The sequence below is a fragment of the Phacochoerus africanus genome, chromosome 1, assembly GCF_016906955.1.
Source record: "Phacochoerus africanus isolate WHEZ1 chromosome 1, ROS_Pafr_v1, whole genome shotgun sequence".
NCBI classification, from domain to species: domain Eukaryota; kingdom Metazoa; phylum Chordata; class Mammalia; order Artiodactyla; family Suidae; genus Phacochoerus; species Phacochoerus africanus.
The window spans coordinates 285,941,400-285,963,066 of record NC_062544.1 but is presented as its reverse complement, the minus strand read 5'-3'; the positions used below and the strand labels follow the sequence as shown (position 1 = coordinate 285,963,066).

Here is a 21,667-nt window from a genome sequence, read left to right as displayed (position 1 = left end):
TGGATTAAGAAGACGGATATATATATACACAATGGAATACTACTCAGCCATCAAAAAGAACAAAGTAATGCCATCTGCAGCAACTAGAGATTATCGCACTAAGCAAAGTAAGTCAGAAAGAGAAAGACAAACACTACATGATATCACTTATATGTGGAATCTAAAATCTGGCACAAATGAACCATCTACAAAACAGAAACAGGTTCATAGACATAGAGAACAGACTTGTGGTTGCTAAGAGGGAGGAGGAGGGAGTGGGATGGTGGGGGAGTTTGGGGTTCGTAGATATAAACAATTACACTGAGAATGGATAAGCAATGAGGTCCTACGGTACAGCACAGGGAACTCTATCCAGCCTCTTGGGATAGACCACGATGGAAGACTGTAAGAAAGGAAATTATATATATGGATGACTGGGTCACTTTGCTGTAAAGCAAAAATTGGCACCACATTGTAAATCGTATACGCTTCAGAAATTTAAATAAAGAAGTATAGCTCATAAATCAAGAGTGGAGAAAAAAGTGGAATTAAAAAACGCTTGGTATCCAAAAGATGTAGAGAGAAAAATACCCAAAAGAGAATAAAGAGACAAACAGAAAATGAGTAACCAGGCAGCAGATTTAACCAGAAGCCTAACAATAATTACATTTAATGTAAATGGCTTAAAAAGTTAGTGAAAAAGCTGAGATTGCCAGAATTGATAATGCCGCCCCTAAGAAATCCACTTCAAACATGAAGACATTAAACGGAGAGGGATGGGAAGGGATACAGCGTAGGAGCAGTAAGTGTGAGAAAGCTGGACTGGTTACCGTAATGCGAGGTAAAGAAGCCTTTCAAACGAGGAACAGCTCCAACGGTAGAGGGCGCATTTTTATCGGAATAAAGGGGCGGATTCATCGAGAAGGTGCAACAATCCTACAGAAGCATGCGCCCAATAACAGAAAACGAAAGCGAGAGAACTGAGAACTGAAATAACGCACCCACGACAGAGGTGGGTGTTTCAATACTCACCCTTCAGGGACCAATCGATAGAACGAGGAGACAAAAAATAAGCGAAAGTACAGAAAACCTGAACTACACTATCAACTGACCTGACCTAATGGACATTTGTAGACTCTCTCACCCAGGACCAAGAGTACAGATGCTTTTCAGGTGTACATGGAATAGTCACCAAGATACACCATGCACCGGAATCAATGAAAAAAGGCTGAAGTTACACAGTCACAATGGAATGAACAGAAACCAATAACAGCAAGTTCCCTGGGGGTTTCGTGACTAGGGCTCGGTGCTTTCACCCCTGCGGCCTGGGTTCAATCCTTGGTTTGGGAACTGAGACCCCACATCAAGCTGCTGCACGCTGTGGCCAAGACAAACACACAGAAAGACAACTGGAAAACCAATAACGGAGAGCCAACTGGAAAATACCCCAGTACTTGAAAATTAAATACCATACTTCTAAATAACAAATGGATCGTAAAAGAAACCACAAGGTAAATTAGAAAATATTTTAAGTTGAATGGAAATGAAAACACAGCACATCAAAATATATGAGACACGAAGTATGCTTGGAGGGAAATCTCTAGCTTTAAATTATTATGCATAAAAAAGAAAGATCCAAAATCAACGATCAAGCTTCCACCTTCCGTAGCTAGAAGAAGAAGCGCATGTTAGATATGGATGGATAGAAGGAACGAAGTAATAAACATAAGAGCAGGGATCAATCAAACAGGAAGCAAACGACTGAGAAAACGAATGAAACCTACTTCTTTGGAAAAAGAAATCAATACAACTTCTAAACCTCTCGTTAACCTGATCAGTGTAGAAAGGGAGAAGATATCAATTACTAATACCTTGAATGAAAGGGGGAATTACACTAGAAGCCTATGGACGTAAAGAGGATAATAAGGGCGTATATCAACCACATCGTGCCAACAGACTCTTAGACGAAACCTAGGTGCAACGGACACAACTTCCCAAAATTAACCCCCGTAAATGGAAAACTTGAATGTACCTCTTAAGTTGAATCCATCATTAAAAACCTTCCCACAAAGAAACTCCAAGCACAGATGGATTCATTGGTGATTTCTGTGAAGCATTTAAGGGAGAAATAAGGCCAACCCTACACAGACTCTTCCAGAACACAGAGGAGGCAGAAACGTCCCAATTCATTTTATAAGACAGATGAATATATTATAGGAAAAGAAAACTATGGACCTATATCCCTCATCAACGGGGATATGGAAATCCTTAATATTTGCAAATTTAATTCAAAACAAAAAGAAAATATGCCATGGCCAAATGGAGTTTATACTAGGCATGCAAGGTTAGTTCGATATTTTAAAATCAATTATTAGACTGGGTCACTTTGCTGTACAGCAGAAATCGACAGAAGATTGTAAATCAACTATACTTTTATAAAAATAAAAAAATAAATGGATTATTAAAATTCACTACTAATTGGAGAGGTGAAAAAAAAAGATGACCTCAATACAGGCAGAAAAGCATTTGATAAAATTCAACACCCATTTATGATTAAAACACTCAACAAATCAGAAATAGAAATAAATAAAAAAAAAACCAAACAAACCCTCAACCTGATAAAGGGCATCTACCAAAAAGCGCTATAGCTGACATCATAACTGATGGTGAAAAACATCCTATATTCCCTCTGAGGTTGGCAACGAAGCATGAATCTCTACTTTCACACCTTCTATTCTATCACAGGAGCTATCCTAGCTAGTACGATAAAACGAAAAAAACAACAAAAGAAAAGAAAGGAGGAAGCAATTCTCTATTTGCATATGTAGAAAATCATAGGAAATCTACAGAAAATATACTAGACTTAATAGGTGAGTGCAGCCAGGTCATCCACAAAAGCCCATTGTATTTCTCTAAACGAAGAACTAGTGGAAATTGAAATTTTAAAAAATCCATTGATAATGGCATTAACATATGAAACAGCGATAGGTTTGTCAATATCCATTGAAGAACTTTACACTGTCCACTAAAATACGCCAGTGAAAGACATTAAAGGAAACACCCACGAATCAGAAGAAAAACTCACGAATCAGAAGACTCCGCATGACTCAGACAGTCCTTCCCAAATTGCCCTATGTATATTTAGCACCATTTCCATCAAAATCCCAGCAGACTTTTTTGAGTAGCGATTGACAGGCTGCTCCTAAAATGTGTCTGAACAGAAAAGGAACCTGGAAGGGGCCAAACGTTTTTGAAAAAGAAGACAGACCCACGGGATCCGCTCTTCCTGACTTCGAGGCTCACCGGGAACCTCCGTCATCAGGACAGCGTGGCGCTGGTTTGAGGACGGACGCGGTTGTTAACGGAGCACCACAGGGAGTCCGAAGACCCCACACATATGTGCTCAACTGCTTTGTGACAAAGGTGCCATGATAACTCAATGGGGGAGAGGACTGTTTTCTCAACACGTGGATCTCTGCCTGGAGAAAGTGAACCTAAATTCCGATCGCCTTCACTTGAAGGGAGGCTAGACTTGGGACTTGCTGCCCCAGAATTGAGCAAGGAAAGGGGAAAAAAGCAACTTGACAGTGAAGGAGCCAGGGGCTCATGTGGGTCTCACGGACCCTATACCTTCCTTCCCAAGGTGCACACGCCCAGGCCGGTGGTGAGAAAAGCATCAGACGAGCCCAGATGGAAGAGCCGTCGACAGACTCTTAAAGACTGCCAGGGTCACGACAATGACGGCCACCTGAGACCCTGTCGGACCAGAGAGGACCAAGAAGGCCCGACGACTAAGTGTGGACTGGGGCCCGAAAGAGAAGAGGCAATGGGGAGAGAGAGCAGTGAAGGCTGAAGTGAGTGCGGATCTAGTTAATGGCAAGAACGGCAAACAGCGAGGAAAAAAGTTTACTACTAAGTCAAGGGCTTGATAAGTTTTTAGGGTAAAAAGTGGTCTCCTTTCCTTTCCTTTCTTTCTCTTTTCTTTTTTTTCTTTTATGGCCACAGTCATGGCTTAGGGACGTTCCCAGGCCAGGGACTGAATTCGAGCTGCAGCGGTGGCAACGTCAGAGCCTTTAAACCACTATGCTGGGCCAGGGATTGAACCCACACCTCTGTAGCGACCCGAGCCCCTGCAGTCAGGGCCACAGTGGGAACTCCAAAACGTGCTTTTCATGCGAGATAAAGTTAGAACTCATTTTTTATTCCAAGGTCTACTTTTCAAGAGAACTGAACTAAGAATTTTCATAAAGAGCTGCTCAGGCATAAAAAAGACGGAAAGCCACCAGGGCTCCTACGTAAACGCCGTCACTTTAAAGGTGAGACGCCAAGGCACAGACCATCGGGGCCTCCCTCACACACCATCCAGCACGATACGGGCGGCATCAAAGTTCTATTCTGCAGCCAGCGAGCTTACAAAAGGTAAAATCAAACTAACAACTAAATCCTAAAAAGAAAAAAACAAACTTCAACTTTCACCTCAGGCCATACACAAAAATTGACTTGAAATGGATCGCTGACCTAAATGCAGTTTATCTGCTCCCTATTGCAGGGATGTCTACAGGACACCGGTAAAGTATCAATGCAGTACCACTCCATCCGATGGAAGGACTGACACAAAAGAGATGGACGCTAGCAAGTGCTGCCGAGGAGGGGAAGCACTGGGAGCTCTGGTCCGTGCCAGGTGGGAACGCGGGACGGTGCAGAAACAGGGCGTGGCGGTAGTTTCTATACCACACACATGCTTAACCCAGCAACCCCATTCCATCCCATTGACGCCAAGAGAAATAAAACTAGACACCCCTGCAAACGCTTGTCCTTGGATGCTCTTGCTGCCTGATTTACAAAAGCCCCAACCGGAAGGACCCAGAGGCCCTTCAACAGATGAGCAGATAACTGTGGTCCGTTCACCCCTTGGAATATTACTCACCAGTGAAAAGGACTGAATCACTGATACACAAAATACAGGGACGAGTCTCAAAACCATTAGGTCGAGTCCAAAAAGAATACACATGTTACGTAATTTCTTTTCTATGAAACTCTTGAAACAAATCTGTAACCTACGGGGTCGGAGAGCAGGTTGGTGGCTGATAGGGACCAGGAGGCGGGGGACAGGGTTGCGTGGGAAGAGGCCTAAGAAGACCTTTTCAGGGGATGTACGTGCTCCTTGTCTTGGTGCAATAAGATTGTGCACGACTTTTAAAGCGCATCCAAATATACACTTAAATGGGAACATTTTATTATGTGTAAACCACACATACGTCAGAGTGATTTTAAAAACACCCCAAAAGGAAATGGAATTTTAACAAAACACCACCAGTGTCTGGGTGGGGCATCCTGAAGGCTGGGCTTGCAAAGCGCTGGGCTTTTCACCTCCCCATCTAATGGGCAGGACAGGTACTGGACTCGGGGAGACAAGAGTGGGGTGTGGTCAGGGGCCGTGGGGGGGCAGAGCGTGGCTGCCTCTGCAGGGGAAGATGGCTTTAGATTCTGTAACAGATCCAGGCTGCAAATTCACTTCTTAGCTCATAATGCGATCACGGGGTAGCCTGGCGCTTTCTTTCTCTCTTTTTTTTCCTTTTAATTAAAAAAAAAAAAATGATAGCAGGGCCTTACCAGAGAGCTGCTTGATGGCCACAGGTCTCACTTTGTAGGGAGTTCTGCAAGAGAGAAGGCCGTTCCACAGTGAGATGCTGTCAAAGACGCCGGAGCACGTCTGGTACTGGAGATATAAGCACTTGGGGTGAATTAGAATTCAGTGAATTAGGTCTTTTAAAAATCAGTTTCCTTGGCGCTTCTGAGCGTCCTCGTTCAGAAGAATTCTAAATACTTTAAATATAGCCTTTGAAGGATGGACCACCCGCTATCATGCTCATAGCTGGTTAATAAAACCAGCAAGCTGAATGCAGCTGGGACCACAGAGAAGGGTCCTGGCCCACCCTACACCTTCCAGACGAAGGAAGCTCTCCCTCTTTGGCTGGGTTTGAGCTCCTGGGGACTCTTCCCCCAGATGCCCAGAGAGATTGGTGTCATAACTCAGTGGAAAACGCACTGGCACCTTGGCGATGCCGGCCCGGGTAACGAGGAGACCCTCAGGGGTGGGGAGACTATGCTGGTGAGAGCGGGGCCAGGCAGAAGGACAAGGACCTGTGACAACGGTGGGGAAGACGATGAAGTCGATGGAAAGGAGGCAGAAAAGAGCAAAGTCGGCCACGGTCGATGACAGCTTATCTTTATTTCTGGCTGTCCCCAGGGCATACGGAAATTCCAGGGCCAGGGATCGAACCCATGCATGCCACGGCAGTGCCAACACCGGGACTTTAACCCGCTGCACCGCCAGGGAACTCCGGAAACGGTTCGAAAAAATAGAGACACCTGGTGAAAGAGGCTTTTTCCTTTTTCCTTTTTTTTTTTTTAACACGCAGCAGTTTAGCCAAATTTTATTTTATTTTATTTTTTTATTTATTTTATTATTTATTTATTTATTTATTTATTTTTGTCTTTTTGCCATTTCTTTGGGCCGCTCCCGCGGCATATGGAGGTTCCCAGGCTAGGGGTCGAATCGGAGCTGCAGCCACCGGCCTACGCCAGAGCCACAGCAACGCGGGATCCGAGCCGCGTCTGCAACCTACACCACAGCTCACGGCAACGCCGGATCGTTAACTCACTGAGCAAGGGCAGGGATCGAACCCGCAACCTCATGGTTCCTAGTCGGATTCGTTAACCACTGCGCCATGACGGGAACTCCTAGCCAAATTTTAGAATCTGGTAACAGGAGAGCTCTGAGGGCACGGGTGAACCAGGTTCCCAGCTTGGATTCAACTCCTAGCCTGGGAACTCCCATATGCCACAAGTGCAGCCATAAAAAGAAAAAGAAAAGAAAAAAAATGCAAAAGAGGGCAGCTGTGCAGGGATGCCCAGGGCATCTTAGGAGGGAGACACAGCAAGCGACGGGGTCACAGACAGAGAACCAGCTCAGGGCTGCCAAACACGTACAGAGAGTCTGGAAGGGTTCACACCAAACACAACGGTTAACCATGAGTAATTGGGGGTGACACCTGTGGTTGAACAGTCACAGGCCACACGGAAAATTGTTTCCAATTTAGGACACCGGTAAAGTATAAACGTCCCAAGCGCGTGGCACGGTGGCTGAGGGAGGGACAGCCCCACGGTGGTCTCGGTCCAGGAGGCTCCTCCTGGCACAGCGAGTGACACCTGCCCAGCCGCCCTGGGAGTGCCTTGCTTAGCGAAAGGCCGTCTTCCCAAGGGCCCTGACGGTGGTTCTCTGGGATTTGGGGCATTTTTTGTCCCACGGCATGCGGGTCCTGGCAGATCGTGGACCGCCTTAGAATCCACGCAGCCTGAGGTGCGGCCCCACCTGTACGCAGGTGAGCCACAGCACGTACGAGCCTGGGGGGCTGAGGTGGGGCCTGAGGGCTGGTCAAGGGCAGCCCTAGCGCCTCTGGGCTCCCAGTGATGCGCGTAGCAGGGGGTCCCATCCTCCCCCGACCCACCCCGCAGCTGTCAGCCTTGCCAACACGCAGGTGTGAGGAGCCAGAGGTCAGGGAGGGGACACCTCGCTGGAACCCACCTGTGATGAGTGTGCCTGGGGTGGACTTTGAACCAGAGAGGCGGCCAGAGGCCGTGCTCCAGGCCACATGTCAGCGCCACCCAGGACTGAGGCGAGGGGGCCGTCCCCGCCACCCCGTCTCCTCTTCCTCTGCCCTCAGGCCCCCCACAAGCAGCAGCACTGATGCGGGGCACTGGGTGGAGAGACGGGGCCCGCCCCGAGGGTGTAGGAAGGGGCCCCCCTCCCCCTCCAGTCCCCTGTTTCTCCTCTCCCGCCCCCTTCCCCACAGGCGGATGCTGGCGGCGGTGGTGATGGTGCAGAGCAGGTGCAGGAGGTGGGCCGGGGCCGTGGGGTCAGTGTTGGCTCTGCAAAGGTGCAGGGGGCGGGTGGGCAGAGTCAGAGCGGCAGGCGTATCCTGACGACTCCCGGTGGAGGAGGTGCCCATGACAGCAGCCCCCCAGCCCCCCAAGGTTATTCTTGGCTCCTCCACCCTTAATCCTCTTGACTGAACAACAGCCATGTTCTCAGAACCAATCACGCGGCTTCCACGACTGGACACACTCCTGGCTCGGCCTAAACCGAGGTGCATCTTCATTCCTTCCTCCTCATCGACGGAACGGAGAGAGTCCACTTCTGGAACTTCTGTGTTTGTCTTTTTCCAGAACGCACCTGCCTGGGCTCCAATACTCAAAACACGCTTAGTGGGAGCCACGCGGGAACTGGGGAGGTGGCCGCGCTCGCCATCCTCGGGAGGAGAGCGTCGGGTGGAGAGCCTCGCGCATCACAACCCGGCCCAAACGGGAAACGGAGGAGCGACGGTGCGGGGCACGCGCGCGCTCCGCCGCCCTGGCTCTCCCCTCGCGCCGTCCGCCCTGCTGCCCGCCCCTCTTTCCTCAGGCTCTTTAAGCTGGGGGGGTCTCTTCTCTGATGAGGATCTTGAAGCGGCCGAGGCGGACACGGAGGGGGTGTTGTCGGAAGCGCCACATTGTCAAAGGGAACCAGGGGCCCCGAAGGAGCACCAGGCCGGGTGCTCCGTCCTCGCAGTGCAGTCTGAGCTGGGACGCGGGTCTTCTGTTTGTTGGTCTTTAGGAATCAGGGTTGATTAGCAATCAGTTGTCTTTCTTCTTGGCTCCAAAACAGAGGAAGCGCCTCAGCCCGGTGCTCTGAGTCAGAGCTGCTCTGACTCCGGTGGCTGTGTTCCAGGGTCTCAGGGTGTTGAAAATGCTGCTCTGAATGTTCCCTGATTGTTATGGCAGGACATTTTTTTTTTTTTTTTTTTAGGGCCGTACCTGCAGCATATGGAGGTTCCCAGGCTGGGGGTCAAGTCGGAGCTGCAGCTGCCAGCCTGCACCACAGCCACAGCAACGCCAGATCCGAGCCGCTTCTGTGACCTACACCACAGCTCATGGCAACGCTGGATCCCCAACCCACCGAGCAAGGCCAGGGATTGAACCCGCGATCTCATGGTTCCCAGTCGGATTCGTTAACCACTGTGCCATGACGGGAACTCCAAACAGGACATATTTTGAAGGAAGAGGCAGAAGGTCATGCTATTTGGTTTGAAATGAGCCCAAACCTTTAGGGCATGAGGTGGGACGGCAGGCTCCCGACTTCTGATTGGTGTCCAGACGGTGACAGCCCAGAGCTCTTGGAATGGGGAGAGGAGGCCGTGGGAAGTGGCCCCTGTGAGCGTGAACCGAGTGGGAAGCAGGTGCTGTGGGGGCGGGGAGCCCGCCCCTGGAGGTGGCTCCTGAGTCTGAGGCTGAGGGACAGGTCTTGGCCAGGCCTGGCCCGGGGGGCTGCAGGTCCTTCAGAGGTGGAGGAAGCAGAGGGGACTCGACCTGACTGGACCATTTTCTGGGAGAAACAAAATGTATCCAGCACTTTCCAAGAAAGGGAGACCCCGTGTGACCTTCTGGACGCTGGCGAGCAGAGCACCACCCTGGGGTCCAAAGTGGCTCCTTGGCGTCCCCACGTTGCACCAGCAACTCTCTCCCCGGCTGCAGGTTAGAATCCCCCGGTGAGCTTTCAAAACTCCCTCAAAAATCTCCATCGACCTGGTCCTGGTTGGGGTCTGGTCATCAGCGCCTTTTTGAAGACCCCTGGGGGCCTGAACCTGCAGGCAGGGCTGACAGTCGTGGGTCTGGCTGGACCGGTTTATTTTGTGCATGTTTAGGATGAGGGGGGCCTCGGATGGCGGCTGGAAATGTGGAGCTGAGAGCTGGGGGCAGCGGAGCAGATGGGGGCTCAGTGGGGGCGCAGGTGGGGTGGGGGACGGGAGTGGGCTGGATGAAACCTCTGGGAAAACGGCCTCTGACGGCGCTGAGAGCGGGCACACAGACACAGACGGGGAAGCGGATGGAAGGGGCAGCTCCAAAATGGAGAAAGGGCTGTGACCTCACATGCGGGGAGTGGACAAAGGGAGTGAGGGGCTGCCCGGGGGTCAGAGCAGTGACTAAGGGGGGACTCGGCCAGCACCACTGCCACCTGGGAACCTGCAGAAACGCCCGTTCCGGGGCCCCACCCAGACCTAGCGAATCAGACGCGGTGGGGGGGGGGGCCCTGCTTCAACCACCCCTGTGATGCCAGGACCTGCCAGGACAGGAGGCTGGTGCCCTAGGGGACAACGGGCAGCTGGGCCAAGAGAAAGGTGGCGACCATATACCCAGGCTCTCGGCCTGGGCACTGCTGACGTTCGGGCAGGAGTGTCTGGGGTAGGGGTGCCCGGGCACCATGGAATGTGGAGCTGCAGCCCTGGCCTCTGCCCACGGGGTGCCAGAGACCCCTTCCCTGTTGTGGCCAAAATGTCCCCTGACTTCACCAAGTGTCTTCCAGGGAACAAAACTGCCTCCCGCTGAGAAGGGCTGGCTCGGAAAAAAGTGCCAAACCAGAGCCGAGGAAGTGAGAGAATAGGAACAAACCACACACTGTTTCCATTAATTCAGGAAAAATGCCCTTTTGCTCCATCCAAGACCAGACTGGCCAGACAGGCACGTCCCCCTGATGGCATGATTTTAAGCTAGGGGACGTCAGGGGGACAGGTCACGCGTGACCTTCCTCATGAACAGAGTGGGGTCAGGCCCAAGCCTGCGCTGCGATCTACAGCAACCCCCCTGGAGCCTTTGGGGGTTCAATCAGCATCACTCCTTCGGGGGAGCCGGGAGCCCAGAATCAGAGCGTAATCAGAGCCAAGCGCATGCGGGCAGAGGTGCCTGGTGAGGAGATTAAAAATCCAGGAGATGACGGGGTGCAGGGGGAGGGACGGGGGGCCCCCATGGAAGCATCCAGATGCTGGGGGAGGACAACGCTGGGTGCCTGCCCCCGGGCTCAAGGCAGTGGGGGCTGCTTGCCTGGCTCTGCAGCAATGCCTCGATCAAGGAGCCTTGTGTCCTTGTCTGGGGCCCGGCATCCTGCACCCAGGCCAGCAGTGGCTGACAGGTGGCCTCTGGGGACAGAGGAAGAAGGGCAGGTGCCTGTCCCTGGGCCAGGACCTTGGTTGGGGGAACCTTTTCAGCACCTGTGGACGAGGTCCCAGGGACCTCATCACGGGGAGCCCACGGGCAGCCGGGACCCTCCGGTGGCCGCATGTTCGAGGGTCTTCCTGCACACGCACTCTCCCGTGGGCTGGAGCAGCCAGGTGGAGCCCCCCACCCCAGACACCCCCTCCCTGCCCTGTCAGGACTGGCCTCCCCATCTGGGCAGACGAGCTGGCTCGGGCTGGAGAGGCTCTGCTCAGCCCTTATCAGCCCTCTGGCCACACGCAGCCAGGTGGGCGGGACTCGAGTCCGCAGAAGCCCGAGCCTCTTCCCTCCAGGCAGCGCCTGACTCCACTCGCAGGGCCCCAGGCCTCCTCCCGTCCTGTGTGGAGCAGCCGGGGGTAGCACTTGACACTTCCAGGATGTGTCCCAGGGCACCCAGCATGGCCCAGAGGCCCTGGGCAGGGACTCTCCTGTGGCCCCTCCGGATGGACGGGGATGGGGGGGCAGCTCTGCTATTGCCATGCAGAACCTCGGTTTTCCCACACATAGAGCTGGCACTTTCTCGGAAAGTGACCAGCTCTGCCAAGGAGACGGCAGCCTCCTTGAGACCCTCCCAGCTGTGGTTTCAATTCAGATTCTCCTGCAGCAGTAAATTAAAGAAGAAGAAGAAAGAAAAAAAAAACCCCGCCACGGACACCCTGTCGCGCGAGCAGATTCCCGTCGGACTTGCCACAGGAAGGGGCTGGCGACGCCGCTTACCGTTCGGAATTGGCGGGCATGGTGGGGTCGATGGACACCATGGCATCGTCCGTGGTCAGGAGTGAGATGGTCGTGTTCCTGGAAGACAGGAAAGGCCAGTGTCTCCCCCGTGGGTGGACCTCGGACCCGGGCCTCCCCGGAGGCAGCAGCGCCAGCGCCAGGCCCGTCCCGTCCAAAGGGCGGCGAGGACTCGGCCTCGAGCCCCTGGCCCTCGGCTCGTAAACCAAGTGAGCGGTTGAGGTGCTCTCTGGTCTGGATGTGGGAGGGACTGGAAGTCTCGTTTGTGGGGTGGGCGATGAACTCCCACCGTGGTGAAAAGAGCATTTACACCAGCCAGTGATGAGTCCAGGGTCTGCCTTCACACTTCATTTCCTGCGGGAGTCTGTCCAACGGCACGAACCTCTCCCACAAAACAGTTTTAAGGGGATAAGCTGACTCTTCCTCTCACCTCTCCCCTGGGGGGGGGGCCCTCCCTTGCGGAGGGGTGGCCGCAAGGCCCTGGCCTTCAGTCGTGCATTGTTAAAATCCATGCAGTGCGGGGGACACCTAAGTCCCAGGGCCGTTTTAAAGAATAACATTTATTTCTTAGCACAGGGCTTAATAAAAGATGCTCCGGGGGTTCCCTGGGGGCCCAGAGGGTTAAGAACCTGGTATTGTCACCCCTGTGGCTTGGGTCACTGCTGTGGCACAGGTTTGATGCCTGGCCCGGAAGCTTCCACATGCTGCAGCTGCAGACAAAAAAAGATGCCCCAAACTGTGGGTTATTTTTGGCTACTACACGCTGCCCCTTGCTGGGATTTCAGATGTGGAATTTCATGTCTGAATCTCCTTTTTTCTCACCTGACTCTGAAAGGTGCCCTATCACCTTCCTGGACCTGGATGGTAACTCGAAAGTTAACAGCAGGTCAAAGTGGCTCCTGGTCACTCTCTTTAGTCGGGAAGTTAGGACGGAAAATCCACTTCCCCAACAAAGTGCTGACTTGGGAAAATGACTCTTTGGGAATTCTGATGGCTCTCGAAGGTCGATTTCTGGTCTTTTCGACTTACTTCCCATGTCAGTCTTCTCCGACGCTGACCTGTGAGGACTGCCCCACCCCCACAGAAGAGGTCCCTGCTGGGTCGTGTGGGGCTGGGGGACCAGAGCCCGAATATTCGCTCTCGTCTCTTTCACCCTTTCTCCCAAAGAGAGGAACAAATGAAGATAAAGAGAAACTCTTGGAGGTCCCATTGTGGTGCGGCGGAAATGAATCCGACTAGGAACCACGAGGTTGCGGGTTTGATCCCTGGCCTTGCTCAGTGGGTTAAGGATCTGGTGTTGGTGTGAGCTGTGGTGTAGGTCGCAGATGTGGCTTGGATCCCACGTTGCTGTGGCTGTGGTGTAGGCCGGCAGCTGCAGCTCTGATTCGACCCCTAGCCTGGGACTCTCCTAAGACTCGTCTCTGCCTAATTCCGCCCAGTGGTTCCCTCCTCCGTGCAGTGGCGTGGTGGCTGCTGGCGGGCAGGGGACAGCTGTGGCTGCATCCTCTGTGGTTTCATTCACCAATGTGAAAGGTCCTGCGTGCAAGGTGAGCACGCACCTCTTGTGCCCTAGAGTCAGCCCCTCGCCCTCCCAGGTACCCCCGCCCCAGGTGACTTTCGAGGCGCCCCCTGGCAGGGGAGACTCTGGGTTCCTCACCGAGGCAGGCCGGTCGCGATGCAGAACAGGTCCATGATGTCGCTGGAGTTGCAGTACCTGCTGAAGATCACCTGCGAAGCAAGCACAGGGCCGTGAGAGGCGGGGCCAGAGCGCTGGTTGCCATGGCGACGTCAGAGCCCACGCCCCCTGGTCCCAATCTGCAGGTTCATTTTACAAAGAAAAAACAAACGCAAAAGCAAAAAAACCCCGGACCCTGGCAGGTTGCACAGTGTTTTTCCATTGCTTCCATTTAGACTGGTTGAGGGTCACTTTTTGGTTTGCTGAAAAGAATGGTGAAAAACAAAGCTGTCGCCCCCATAAACACACCCGCAGGGGACGTGCTGCTGTGTGCCATCCTGATGACAACTGACACACCTTCGACCCCTCTGCTTACAGCCATCGCATCACGGGGGACCCCAACAACATCATACGGGGGCCCGCTGTGCAAAAGGGGGGAAGGGCATTTGCTTAAACCTAAGACTGCCTTCGAGGCTTTGCGGGCTGAGGTTGCAGACAGACGGAAGCACAGAGGGCATGACAACGAGAAAGGATCTGATGTGAGCCCTGGGGCTGCACAGGGAACCAACTTCTCGGGAAGCAGTTCCGCCCACAGGCTGGGCGTCCGGCCCTGGCTGGACAGGAAAGAAACATGTTCGCATCCGTATCTTTGTCCGGGGTGGGGATGGGGGTCTGCCCGGGACTCTCTTCGTCCTGGGGGGTCCGCCTGGGACTCTCAGCGAGAGCCCCTCCCTGGGAGACGGGCTTCAAGCCCAGGAGACGGGGGTTGTTCTCCAAGGCTGAGCTGAGCTCTTTGCATGACCATTTTCGCCAACTGCTGTGAGGCCCCCTGCTCAGCTGCAGGCAGGGCCGGGGTGGGAGGGCTGGGCTGCAGGGAGACTTGTTAAATAACCAGAGTACCATGTTTTTAGCAAAGATCAGTCTGCACCGTTTTTTTTTTCTTTCTTTTTTTTTTTTATTGCAAACAGCGAACTGGAGCAGGCAGATAGTTCCCCGCTCAAGGCAGCCTCTCCCTGACAACCGCGGCTTCCTGCGCACTGCTGGCCTGGCAACGCTGAGACAAAGCCAGCACCACCGTCCGGGGGGTGTCGCACCCTCCGAGAAGCGGCCCTTTATCTGCACTGTCCACCTGGCGCCGGTGTCTGGGTTTGGGCTGCTGGACCCCTGTAGCAGCCCCCGTGCAGGCCCTGCTGGGGCTTGCCCAGCACCCCACAGCGGTTGCTAGAACTCAGGCCCGGAGGTGCCCATTTTCAGGGCAGAAGGTGGCCCCTCGCCGGGCGCCTGAGGTTCCGGGGTTTGTCCCCCACGCCTGTGTCCTCACCGAGGTCCCACCCACCCTCACTCTCGTCCATGGGGACCCCTCCCCGACCCGCTGCTCTGCTCCCCCAACCCCTTCTCCACAGCGCCTCCTGGCCGGGGGCCCGACGCTTGCCTCCATCTGACCTTGGGTCAGGCCTGGGCTTTCACGAAGGTGCATCCCTGCCCCCCTCCCCCAGGCTTTAGCTCCTGCGGGCTGTGCCCTCGAGGGGTGTGGGGTGGGGTGGTCCTGGCCATTTGCCCACTGACACAGGACCATTTCTGACGTTCCCATTTGAACCGCTGTGAAGTTCATTTCCACTTGGCGCCGGTGGACTCTGTGGGTTCATTCCAGACCCCAGGACAAGGCAGGGGTCGGCCGAAGGGTAGGGGGGCCGGGGGTGGGGAGCTCTGTCTGTGAAAACTCTCAATTTGCTCGGAACTTCCAGAAAAGGGGGAGGCGGCTTGGAGCTGAGTGTGACAGAGGTGGAGTGCAGGCTAACGAGCCCCCCCCCTCGGGGGGGGAGGGGGCACAAAGACCATCCCTCGAGTGTCCTGAGGGCCTCGGCTGCAGAGGAACCTGGAGGAGGGAGTCCTTTGTGATGGCTTCCTCGCCTCGGGCAAGCAAACAATAGAAGCTTTAAAAAGTCCAATTACGAAATCTCCCAGCAGAGCAAACCCTGGCGGACTCACAGCGCCCACGGATGCTCCCGCTGCCCCATGTGGCTGATCCAGCCAAGCCTGGTGAGGTTCTGTGATCCAGAACCGTCTTTGAGATAATTCTGGACGACAGGCTGGGGGGCTGTGAGGAGGTCAGAAATAAGCAGAAAAGATTTGCACGGAAAACTGTGCTGTGTCCACCGGAGCTCCGCTCCAGCGTCCCTCTGCTGTGGGCGCTTTGACGCCCTTGAACTGGCCCTCACATCTGACCGGTTCCCTCGTTCAACTAACCGGCGAGGCAAAAATCGTGGGCGCATGGCCATTTCGTATGTGGGAGTCATGCTTTTGCTGTGTTTATCTCATCAGTTAATGAGCCTTTAGCAGGGCTCTGGAGTGAAGCTCCATGCGAACCCCAATGCAGAAATGCCTGGACAGCCTCGCCTTCTTTTTCTTTTAAGGGCCGCACCCTCGGCATATGGAGGCTCCCAGGCTAGGGGTCCAATCAGAGCTGTAGCTGCAGGCCTGTGCCACAGCCACAGCAACGCCAGATCTAAGCCGTGTCTGCCGTCCTGTGCCACAGCCACGGCAACGCCAGATCTAAGCCGTGTCTGCGACCTACACCACAGCTCACAGCAACCCTGGATCCTTAACCCACTGAGCGAGGCCGGGGGTGGAACCTGCGTCCTCACGGATGCTAGTCATTCGTTTCCACTGAGCCACAACGGGAACTCCCAGCCTCACCCTTTGCCGGGTGTCAGGAGGAGCTCCTGGCCTCGATGGGTTGTTCCTGGGGGCGGGGGGGGGGGGTGGAGGGAACGCAGTAGTTGGGGGAGGTGGGGGGACCAGCCCCTGCAGCATGCTTGCCTGGGTGGCCTGGGGCGATCCCCTCCCCCACCCCAGGCAGCCTGGTCAGGAGGGCCCAAGGCCTTTTGTTCACATGCTGAATCATTTTCCAAAGCCTTTATCCTTGATCCAGAAATAAGCAGCGGGGGTTGGGGGGGAGCTTTGGTGAAATGGAATTTACACGTGAGATGTGGAGGCCGCGAGATTAACGGAGAAATCGGGATTTTATGCGGAGGCAGCCCGGGGCTGGAGTCCCTCGGTAAGCACAGCAGATTACCCCAGACTCTTCCACGTGCTCTGACCCAGCACCGTGATATTAAACCAGGACACACACGTGAGAACTCAGAGGCCCCCCTCTGCTGGATGTGGGTGCCCCCTCACCTGCGGCGGGGCCTGTGAAGGGCAGAGGGAACTGGGGTGTCGAGAACCTTCCTGCTGCCCCATGAGCTGGAGAGCGGGCACTCTCAGAGCACCACCCACCAGCCAAGCCCTGTTCTGAGCAGAGCTGGCGAGGCTCCCTCGGGCCCAGCCAGCGAGTGGTCAGGGCGTTAGGACCCCACCCCAGGCCTACCATGGTCCAGCGCACACACATGACCCAAAGAGCTCCGGCTCCCAGGCTCTGCGAGGCATGAAATGCGCGTGTGCAAACCAGCTACCCCTGGAGATGCTGCCGCAGCAAAGGCAGGGGTCCTGGGCCCCACCTTCCCCGGGGGCTATTCTTTCATGCGCGGGCTCCCCCCACGGCCTCCGCTGTGGGCAAGACTGTCCCCACCCGTAGCCTTGGTCTGCCTTCCTGTGCGTGGGGTGGATGGCGCCAGCTCCACTTGCCTCTCAGGGACGAGACGAGGGGCGAGTGTTTGAACGGGGTCCTGAGGCCGCTGCTGCTTGAATGCAAACTTCATCTTGGCCATCTTGGCCGCCTGGGAAGCTCACGATCCCACTGACTCTAGGGTCCTGAGTGTGGGTGGAGTGGCTCGGGGTCCCGTTGCCTCCAAACGCACCCAAAATGACTACGGCTGTACCCCATTTGGCACCAAGTCTTATTTAGTAGGACTTCAAACGCACAACCCGCAGGCTCTCCAGAGCTTGAGGAAAGAGCCCAGCTCCTCCGTTTCCACTGTTCCTTGGTGGGCGGGGAACCTGTGACTCCAGAAAGGATGGGGGTGGGGCATGGGCTCCTGGGCTGCATGCCCACGGCAGGACGGTCCTGGGGGGAAAGGGACCAGCAGTCTGTCCAGACGAGGAAGGAGGTGAGTGTCCCCGGGGCACACGCAGACAGACTGTGTCTTCTGGCGCAGGTCACGGCTGGGACCAGCCCTGACTCGTCCTGTCCAGCAGCCCAGGAAGCGGGACCCAGGGCTCGGGTCAGGGCTGTGTCCTCCCAGCCAGGGACCTTCCGAGGACATGCTCTAGGCCTGTCCTTAACAGGTGGGGCCCTGGGCTTGAGACCTAGGGGACTGCAGTGGCCAAGTCACACCCCTTGGCACAGGGTGCCTCTACCAACTGGCTGTCCAGCCTGCTCCCCAGAGCCCCAGCCCCTGGCGGCCCTGCCCGCCCTCCTGGCCTGACCTGTGACCGTCTGGCCAGGACACAATCTCCTTTCCTCGTGAGAACTTTAACTGATCGATTCAGAGCTGGGGGTGTTTGGGGTGCGCTGCGCGCTCACCAGGCGTCTGACCCAGGCTGTCCCCACCTGGCCCATGGGCAGGATCACAGGGTGAAGGGCAGGCCGCGAGGGGTGGAGGGCAGGAGAGCACAGCATGTTTCTGTTTCTCTGTATCAAAAAGCACCTCCACCAACACACTCAGAAAGGCAGGGCTGGTAGCTGTGGAGCAGATGGCCAGCGCCCTGCCAGCCCGCGTCCATGTGGCCTCCAGGCCAAAGACACAGGAGGGCAGCTTCTAAAGGCCTGGGAGGGACTCGGGTCCATTCTCAGCCCAGGGGCCTCTTCCAGGGCCTCTCCTCCTGGACACGCCACTCAGAGGCTCATGGAGGTGGGGGTGCAGAAAGCAGCCCCCGAGTGCCCGGGTCCCAGCCACACGCGGCCGTTTGCGCGTGGAAAGGCAGGAGGATGGATGGTCTCCAGGCCGCCAGGCAGCTCTGATAATCGAGTTTCCCATTACGAGGTTAGGAGGACTGAGATTTGATCACGGCGGAGCCGGGGCTCCCGGAGGGGCGCACTGCGGCCTGTGCACAAACCAAACTGGAACGAAAGGTTTTCCACGTTCCTCTGGGGAGATTTCAACCAGGAACATGCAGCTGGGCCTTTCAGCACAAGGACATGGCACAGGGAGAGGGGAGCCGGGTGAATCAGGAGCGGCTGAGATGTTCTGGAAAGCGATTTGCATGCCGCGGGCTCTGGAGGAGAAACAGGACCGGGGACGCCCAGCAATGGGGGAGCGGGGCTCCAGGCTTCAGCGAGGCCCACAGAGGCCCTGAGCTGCTGACCCACAGATGGGGGCGGCCCCACCTGTGCTGGACATTTCCTGGGGGGCCCTTCACCTCCCGAGGGGGCCCTGCGTCAGCTCCCTCATGCTTGGCCCGTGGAAGCCGCCAGCGCTGCTTCGAGGCTGCCCGTGTTCAGGCTGCAAGCTGGCTCCCCTGCCAGGTGTCTGTGAATCTGGAAGGTGCCTGACAGGTCCCACCCTCCAGTCTGGAGTGGCTGGTTCCCTGAGATACCCCTGGTGACTGAACCTTTGGTGCAGGGAAGCTGCTGGGACTGTAACGCCTGGGGTTTCAGGCAGCTCAGGCTCCGCCCCCCCATGACTCTGCCCCCAGCCCTTGTCCAAGCATCTTCGACTGTGGTATATGGGCAACCAGCTCCTGCTTCCGAGTCTGCCCTGTATGGTGGTAGCTGCTGTGCTGGTCAGTATTTAGACCTGGAGGCTGAGTCCTGCTCTGTCCATGTGCCCAGAGCCGGGGCGGGGGCGGGGGGCGGGGTGCTGGCCTGGGTGGGTGCCCAGAAAATGCTGGCTGACGGTGCAAAGATGCTAGATTCCACGTCTGCCGGACATCAGCCCTGATTTATGCAGCACGCATTTGAAGATTATGCCCCCGACACACACGCCTGAAATCCACATGTGAATTCACACAGGTCAAAGTTTTTAAAAAAAGTTTCAAAAACTGCTGTTCTTGGTGTCCGTCGCCAGCTCTGCCCTGGCTTCTTGCTGCCCCCTCTTTAATGTGGTGGATGGAGAAGTCCCTGGCGGGGGTGGGGGGGCACTAGTGCTGAGCCCCCAGGGTCCAGGCGCAGGACAGGCCTGGCTTCCGAAAGTGGGGGCGCCCTTGGGGGTGCTCAAACACGTGAAAACCGGGCAAAGCGTCCTTTCATTTGGGCTCCACAGGTGAAAATGGCTTGCCATTGTCCCTGCCCCATTTCCTCTGGCCGTTTTGGCATCTATTCAGCTGACTGTGGTTGGCAGAGGCTGCTAAGGGCATAATTTCCTCTCTGAGTAACTGGGCGCCCGCGGGGAGGGGCAGTAATAACAGAACAGAGCTGCCCAGCAAGCAGAGAGGCGCCAAGCGTCCCCCGCCCCCACCTCTAAGCGCCCTGGGGGGCTGGGCTGAGCTCCCTTCCGCATGGCTGTGCCCATAATCCAGAGCAGACCCCCAGTACGGTTTCCTATTTCCGTCGCAGGCACGTCCTTGCAGCTGCTGGGAACACTTCTTGCTGGGTTTGTCAAATTCTGGTGTGCACTGGCACCAAGTCAGGGACCACTGGAAACTGTGGGTTTCTCACGCGGACGGTCGCCGGGCTCTGTTGTGAAATACTCCTAGTTCTGGACAAATAAGATATGACCTACCAGCAATTTAGGTTTGGGTTCAGTTCTGCAGGCTGGGAAAGGCAAAACCCACCACGGACACAAAAGAAAAATTCAGTTGGTGGATGTTGGAGGGGACGAGGGACCAGGGACCAGGCAGAGCTGGGAGGGTCGGAGGCCCCCTGAGAAAGCAGTGTTCCCCAGGGAATTTCCTCTATGGGGCGGGCCACCGTCTTTCTCACCAGGGGGCCGTGTCACCAAGCTCATCATGCAGGATGGCATCAGCTCCTTTTCAATATCATTAAAAACTGTGTCCGTAGGATGTGCTTTCGGGGTGGTGGTTGTAAGACATGCAATTATGTCCATTTGTCTTGCTGTTCCCTCTCACACCGACAGTGCCACTGCCCTAGCAACAGTTTTCACAGAGCGTCTTTGAACTTGGAGAAACGAACCTCGAGCAAAATTTTCCTCATTATCATTCTCTGCAATCTTTCCCCCAAAGTGATTTTTGAAGGGCGGCAGCTGGAGACGAGAGCCCCGAGTCTGGCGATGCCCGGATCCTGCTGAGGTTGCGAAAGGCGGAAGGGAAGGCAGGCACCTTTCCCTTCCCAGGGACGTGGCGAGTTCGGCTCTTGCACGCGGGCTCCCGGCTCAGTTTCCTTCCTCTGTTCATCAGAACTGGACGCCTCTTCTAGCAACACTCACTCCACCCCCTCCTGGCTCCATCCACGCTGCCTGTTCCTCTCAGCCCCCTGAGCATCTGAAATCTCTGCAGTAACACATCATCATACATTTACTCTTGCAACCTGACGATGTGACTTATAAATGTCGCACTGACTTCAGAAATCTGCACCCAGCTCTCACAGGGTTCAAGGCCCTTTCAAGGAGATCAAACCTCAGAGCCTCTGGCCACGGCGCATGCCCCTCCCCGACCCTGAGCAGCCTGGCTGCTCCTTCCCACTCCCCACCCGGAAGGTGTGTGCCCACGCCTCAACCGGCCTCTATATAACCTCTTCCCCATGCAAATAAGGTCACCTACAAAGACCAATCAACACTCAGCCCTTACGCAGGCAGAGCGGCCGGGGCGGGACTATCCGGTCCCCACTCAGGTCCGCAGTGTCGGGATAGAAAGGCAATTACCAAGCGAGGTGGGCCCTCTTTTTCTCTGTCTCCTGAAAACGTGCTTTCACTTTAATCGATTTGTGACGCCCTCGCCGTGCCACGGGGACCCAGGAAACAATGCAACTCTGTCATCCTGGAACAAATTCTATCACAACCAAAACAGGGTCGTGGCTTCACAGAACAGCCATGCTGGCCTCCAAGAGATGGAAGGCACATCATCACACTGGCCCGAAGGCGAAAGGGACGGATGGCTCAGAGGCCCTTCCCCGGAGACCGTTAAACAGACTCTGGTTCATCACCCAGGGATTGATCCATGGGACGACTGAGCTGGATCCCCAGGGACTGACGCTGCGTGAATGAAAGCCAGTCCCCCAAAGGTTACACCCAGTGTGGCTCCACTGATAGGACATTTCTGAAATGATAAAATCACAGAGATGGAGAACACACAGGGTTTGTTTGAGGGCGGGGGCGGGGGCGGGTCATGAAAAGGACGGAACAGGACTGAACC

General features: G+C 55.2%; 1 protein-coding gene across 2 annotated transcripts in view; it reads right to left on the bottom strand.

The window, feature by feature from the left end:
* Window positions 1-21,667, bottom strand: part of PDE9A (phosphodiesterase 9A) — a 100,447-nt gene that overhangs the window by 53,576 nt on the left and 25,204 nt on the right. For both annotated transcript variants that reach the window (XM_047797297.1, XM_047797306.1), the window contains exons 2-4: window positions 13,460-13,530; window positions 11,785-11,862; window positions 5,593-5,636 (exon numbers count right to left, since the gene is read on the bottom strand). In XM_047797297.1, coding sequence (XP_047653253.1) covers window positions 5,593-5,636; window positions 11,785-11,862; window positions 13,460-13,530 — 193 coding nt within the window. The remainder of the gene's footprint in view (window positions 1-5,592; window positions 5,637-11,784; window positions 11,863-13,459; window positions 13,531-21,667) is intronic.